Genomic DNA, 6,676 nt, shown 5'->3' on the forward strand with positions numbered 1-6,676 from the left:
TTTGATATCTAAGCTTCTCTGTGCCTCAGTTTTCAGAATACACTGTGGAAATTAAAAGCTCTCTGTGGTTTATAGCTTTAGATCTTTCAAGTAAGGAATCACGGAGATCCCCCCACCCCAAACACACTGGAGCCACTGGCATGGAACAACCTGAATCCTGCAGGAATCATCTCAGTCCCACAGCAGACATCTGCGGTAAAGCCAATGGGAAAAAATGAAAATCCATGTGCAGAGCAGCCACGGGACTGGGTCCCAAATGGATGTTTCTGAAGCCTTTCTCCAGAGCACCTCCCTGGCAGCCTTGTCTCCCTGAGCCTGTCCTGCAGACCTGCTGGATGCAGATGGACAGAAGTGTTCTGAGGCCTGAGCCAGGAATTGCAATGCACAAACCAGAGCAGTTCAGAGCTGCAGCTGCTCCAGTCTCACCCCCTAAACCCCAGCGTGGGCACAGAGCTGAGTGCAGGGAACCAGGGGCTTGTGCAAGTGACTTCCCAAAGTTCCACCTCCAGAACTTCTCCCTCTGTCACATTTGGAAGCAGGTCACAAACCCTTCCTAGGAAGCTCGTGGTCCCAAATGTCCACAGGCAGGACTGGAAATTAAAGGATTTTGCTCAGCTGGTTTCCCTGCCACACAATCCACGGCTCCATCCAGGCCCCAGACTCCCTCCCTGGAGTGATCAGCACAGACAGAGCATCAGGGGAAGCTTTTCCCTAAACCCTTGTGGCTACAGCACCTGGGTTTTCCATTCAAGGGTTCAAGATTTCCTCCAGTGCTGCTAAACTGGGAAATCCCTTTCAATGGAGCCTCCCAAGCTGCTGCTTCCAGCAACATTTCTGTCCATGGGCTTCTTCCCTTGGGATGGGGTTTCCCTCCACACCCTGGGCCAGCACCAGTCACTGGGAATCAGGAAAATCCTTCAAGTGCTTGGGCTCAAGCTGGGGCTGGCTCTTTGCAGAAGGGTGAATTTCAGCCAGGAGTATCTGCAGAAAACAAACACCCTGAAGACAAAGCTGGGAAGGAAGAGAAACCACTTGGAAATTGAAAATTGTGAGCAGCACTTTGCTTCCACACAGAAATTTCCCAAATCCAGCTCCAACCCTTGAGGAAGAAGCGAGTCCCAGCCTTGCTGTGCTGAAATCCTGAGATGTTGCTAAGTCTGTTACTAAGCAAAACATGTCTTAGCAGGCTAAAATCCCTTTCAGAACACCAGAGAAGCTTTTGGTGTTTGTAAACTGGATCTGAGCTTCATTTCTCCGGCAATAATGAAACCTTTAATACTTGTGAATTCTCGTCGTTTCTGAGAAGGCAAATCCAAGCCAGACTGGTTTAATCCAGGTCCAGGGGAATTAACTCCTCCTCAGGCCATGGACACACAGTTAAACCCTTTTCCAGGCCCAGATGAGGGGAAGGAACATCCATTTAGTTTTGGAAAGCTCTGCCACCTGTGTCATCTCTTTTCCTTATCAGAGACAGCAGAGTGACAGAAAAAGCACAATATCTCTAATTTAAGTGTTCTGGTTACGGGCAGTGATTTACCCAGCCTGAGGAATGGCAGGGAACAGGGAATTATCTTCATTTTCTTAGGCCTGGATCTCTTCTGAAACAGCATCTCAGAGCTGAGTTCAGAGTCGTATGCAGCGTCTGAAACATCTTAAATTTTATACATTGATGTATCCATGCACGTATGTGAAGCCAGAATTAAAACAAAGAGAGCAGGACTAATTCTTTTTCCTCACGCTAGAATTTCAACTTTCTGGTTTTGAGGATGTTTTGCAGGAGTTTAAAGGCTGACATGAAACTTTTAAAACTTGCAGGTTCTGGAGCCACATTGATTTCTGCACCATGCAGGATAAATAAGCTTCAATAATTCAAGTTTGGTCAAAGGTCTTCTTCCATCCTGAATGAAAATGCAACCCATCACTAATTTTTTTTTTCAAATTTAGCCTTTTATAGACACATTATGGATTTCTCTTTTTTTAAATTGCTTCTGCATGCATAGGAGTTTTAAGTGATCCCCTGAGGTTTTGAGGGCCTGTAAATTACTTTATGCTTTTCCTCTCTCACTCTCAGGGATATACAGGGATTATAAACGGTAGTGAAAGGTGCTGGCAGGCAGATTGGATGACAATTAGGTGGAACCACCGATGGGAGACTCGTAACAAGATGATAAATAATATTTTGGGGCAACTGGGAAAACAATATTTGTATGAAATCTCTTTCTGGAGGAATCCTCTTGTTGTGCTTAGGGGGTTTGATTAGGCCTTGGTGTGAACAAGAGTAAAATGGGAATTATAACGTCACCTTTGCCTTCCTTGCTTGCTTCAATCAGAAACTCCTGGGGATAGGGACAGCCTGTGGGACCAGACAGTACGTAATTTAATGGGCTAATTGCAAAATAAAATAATAATAATAATAATAATAATGGCTGTGTGCTGGCAAGAGCCAGCAGGGCAGAACAGCAGCTCGTGGTGATGGTTCAAAGGGATGACACACTGCAGTGCTCTGAGCAGGTGCCAGGCTCAGGTGAAAGCTTCCAAAAGTGGTTTGAACATCACCCTGTGGTTTAGAGGAGCCCTGAACTGAAGCTGGGGCTGGGAAGGAGGAAAACAGACAGACCTGTGCCAAAAAATCCTGTGGAGGGGGGAAGAGGGAAAACCTCCAAGGTCTCAGTGTGAGCTGTGAGGCACAGCAGTGCAGATCCATTAATTTCATTAGTTTCTCAGTTCAGAAAGGAAGGACACATCCTTTGATGGGCTCTCCATGCCCAGTCCCCCATAAACCACCTGTAGGATGGACAAATAAAGGCTTTTTCAAGAACCCCTTGATGTGAAGCCAAGATCCAGGGCAGTTTTGCAGCTGCTACCTGACATCCTCTCTTGGCTCCTGCCTGGCTCAGCCCAACTTCTCCCCTTAACACCTGGAAATCACATTTAGCCTCCCACCTTGGATTGTTTTAACACCTGCAGGGTGAAGCTGGAAGTCAGGCAGTGCGAGTTCTGCCCAGGATCTCACTCCTCAATACCACCCTGGGAAATTCTGCTTGCAGCTCAGCCCTGTGACCCTGCCTGAGCCGAGCCTCTGTGTCCCCTGCCCCTTCAGTCCCCCCAGCTCTACCCAAGAGCCAGGAGGCCGCTGCTGCCAGCAGCCATGGTATTTTGTGACATGCCTGACAGACTTGTCTGACAACTTGGAGGTTTGTTTTGCATAAGCCACCCAAACAGATGGTCACCACTTTTAAGTACCAGCCTGGCTCCTGTTTGCATGCAGAGCTGAAATCCCATTTCTCTGAATTCCCTGGCTCCTGCTGGAGCTGTGCCTTTGGGGCAGGAGACAGAGGTGGGAGAGTTTTGGGGGAAAACTCACCAGGGCTTTAAGGCTACTTCTCCATACAGCCTCTGGCAGGGAGATGATGTTTTTACCTCGCTGGCATCTTGGTATTTTCATTTCCACTTACAGAGAAATGCTGAGCGTTAAAAAGAATTCTCTGGACCTTTAGGGAATGTCCTTTTGCCATGCACTCCTTTCTCTCGAGCTCCCAAACTCCACATCCTACCCTTGGTGGCTTGGATTTTATTGGGTTTATTTCCGTTTTGCTTCTTGTCTGAACTTTAATGATGAATTGTTTGTAGCATTTCGGTGCCTGTCCCAGCAGAGAGCTGAGCTGTCACACAGGGTTATCCTGACAGCTTTACCCATCTGCCTGCTTGGATTCCCAATAGGTATTTTTTGCATTTAGGGATATTTTGCCCATTTTTCTGGCTTGCTCTCTGTGTTTAACCTTCTCTGCTTTGCGTGATGAAGCTCTGAGTGCACCTTAACAAATGTCACTGCTTTTTGGGCAGGAATGTGACCAATAGACACAATTCCTGAGTCAGGCAGGAGCAGGGCTGCCTGGCAGCCTTGATGGCACTGTTGTGCAGGTAAGAACCACTTTCATTCATAGGATCAAACTGGGATTTTTTTTTTAATTCCAGCTCCACTGAAATACACACATCTTTCCTTCCAACCATCTTTTCTCCCAACCCAGCTAAGCATGAAGTCACCGCTCTGCCCTGCTCTTGATTTGCATTCACTGTGCCTGAAAGCTGCCTGCTGATCTCAGGAGATAACTGACAGCCATAAGGAGTGCAAAGCAGCCCCGTGGAAAACAAAAATAAGATTTCCTGCATGTGCTGGTGGATCTATGAATCCACAAGGAACATATGCCCTTAAACTGCATGTGCCTGTCTATATTTATATTAAAAAAAACCCAAAAAACCCTTGTGACAAGACAGGCTGCAAATCCCCGGAGTTCTGATTGGTATCAACAACAAATGGAAAACTTAAGGAGACCAAGGAACCATCCCGATCCTCATCGGTTTCATTTGCATCCCAAAACGAGCAGTCCCACTGTTCTTAACTTAATAATAATTAAGTTATCATTAGTTTCCTGCCTGATTAATTTAAAGCATAAGCACACGCAGGGAGATTACACCAGGGCATGAACTAGACAAGAAAAACCGAACCACTTCGGGCTAGGTATGGAAATTTACTTCTGTTGCTGCGTCGCTTTTAGGGTGACTTGTACCCGGCTTAAAGAAAATCCCCCGGGTGTCCGAGCTAAAGCAATTCCAGGGTGGCAAAATCTGCCTCTGGTGATCCCCAACCTCGGGACGATACGGGCGGGCTGCGGGGACGGGACCCGGAGTGCCCGGGGCTCCTGCGGCCGCCGGAGGATGCGAGCGGAGCATCCCGCGGGTCCTCCAGCATCCCCTGCTCCAGGAGAGCATCTCCTGCTCCGGGAGAGCATCCCCCTGCTCCGGGAGAGCATCCCCTGCTCCGGGAGAGCATCCCCTGCTCCGGGAGAGCATCCCCTGCTCCGGGAGAGCATCCCCCTGCTCCGGGAGAACATCCCCTGCTGCCAGGAGAGCATCCCCCGCTGCCAGGAGAGCATCCCCTGCTCCGGGAGAGCATCCCCTGCTCCAGGAGAGCATCCCCTGCTCCGGGAGAGCATCCCCCTGCTCCGGGAGAGCATCCCCCTGCTGCCAGGAGAGCATCCCCTGCTCCGGGAGAGCATCCCCTGCTGCCAGGAGAGCATCCCCTGCTCCGGGAGAGCATCCCCTGCTCCGGGAGAGCATCCCCTGCTTCGGGAGAGCATCCCCCTGCTCCGGGAGAGCATCCCCTGCTCCGGGAGAGCATCCCCCTGCTCCGGGAGAGCATCCCCTGCTGCCAGGAGAGCATCCCCTACTGCCAGGAGAGCATCCCCTGCTCCGGGAGAGCATCCCCTGCTCCAGGAGAGCATCCCCTGCTCCGGGAGAGCATCCCCCGCTTCCCTGGCTGCTCCTAGAAGGCATCTCCGGGCCGGTCCGGGAGTGTATCCCCTCGCAGCCGGGAGAGCACTGCCCGCTGCCGGGAGAGCATCCCCCTCTGTCCGGGCCGCTCCGGGAGCGCATTTCCCTCTCCGGGAGCGCATCCCCCCGCTCCGGGAGCGCATCCCCTTGCCCCGGCAGAGCATCCCCCTTCTCCGAGAGCGCATCCCCCGCTGTCCGGGCCGCTCCGGCAGAGCATCTTCCTTTTCCAGGAGTGCATCCTCCCTCTCCAGGAGTGCATCCCCCTCTCCAGGAGTGCATCCCCCTCTCCAGGAGTGCATCCCCCTCTCCGGCAGCGCATCCCCGCCTCCTCCCGGTTTGGATCCCCGGCTCCCCGGCGCTCCCTCCCCGCGTCCGGCCCCGCGCAGCTCCGGAGCGGCGCAGCCGAGCGGCGCCCGCCGCTTCTCTCTCTCTCTTTCCTCCGGAAAGCGAAAGAAAGGAGGCGAAAAGCCCCGCGGGGCAGCGACTTACGCCCGTGCCTTGGGGAAGCCCATGGAGAGCAGGATCTCCAGCGATGAGCCATGTTTGATGGTCCCGGCGCGGGGCTGGCGGTTCCGCCGGGGGATGACTTTGCTGTACAGCTCCTCTCTGGCAGCCATGGCGAGCTGGGCCATCAGCGCGGAGCCATCGCCGCCCGCGCAGGGCCATGCACGCCTCGGGCTCGGGGACAGCGCCGGGGACAGCCACACACGGCCGGGGAGCCGCGGCGACACCGCCCACACGGCCCGCGCAGCCAGGGAGGGAGGGATGGGAGGGATGGGAGGGATGGGAGGGATGGGAGGGATGGGAGGGATGGGAGGGATGGGGAGGGATGGGAGGGAGGGATGGGATGGGGAGGGATGGGAGGGATGGGGAGGGATGGGGAGGGATGGGAGGGATGGGAGGGATGGGAGGGATGGGAGGGAGGGATGGGGAGGGATGGGGAGGGATGGGGAGGGATGGGAGGGATGGGGAGGGATGGGAGGGATGGGAGGGATGGGAGGGATGGGGAGGGATGGGAGGGATGGGAGGGATGGGAGGGAGGGATGGGAGGGATGGGAGGGATGGGAGGGATGGGGAGGGATGGGGAGGGAGGGATGGGAGGGATGGGAGGGAGGGATGGGGAGGGATGGGAGGGAGGGATGGGGAGGGATGGGAGGGATGGGAGGGATGGGAGGGATGGGGAGGGATGGGGAGGGATGGGGAGGGAGGGATGGGGAGGGATGGGAGGGATGGGAGGGATGGGAGGGATGGGAGGGATGGGGAGGGATGGGAGGGATGGGGAGGGATGGGAGGGATGGGAGGGATGGGGAGGGATGGGGAGGGATGGGGAGGGATGGGAGGGAGG

At 53.8% G+C, this 6,676-nt stretch overlaps 1 protein-coding gene across 2 annotated transcripts in view; it reads right to left on the bottom strand.

Moving 5' to 3' along the window:
• Nucleotides 1-6,407, bottom strand: part of UBASH3B (ubiquitin associated and SH3 domain containing B) — a 58,460-nt gene extending 52,053 nt beyond the window's left edge. Inside the window, exon 1 of one of the 2 annotated variants that reach the window (XM_086861513.1) lies at nt 5,821-6,407. In XM_086861513.1, coding sequence (XP_086717639.1) covers nt 5,821-5,963 — 143 coding nt within the window. In that variant the 5' untranslated portion in view covers nt 5,964-6,407. The remainder of the gene's footprint in view (nt 1-5,820) is intronic. The other variant, XM_086861514.1, reaches the window with a different exon arrangement.
• Between the last annotated feature and the right edge of the window lie 269 nt (nt 6,408-6,676).

This window comes from Cyanistes caeruleus, chromosome 23 (genome assembly GCF_971803275.1).
Source record: "Cyanistes caeruleus chromosome 23, bCyaCae1.hap1.1, whole genome shotgun sequence".
NCBI lineage: Eukaryota > Metazoa > Chordata > Aves > Passeriformes > Paridae > Cyanistes > Cyanistes caeruleus.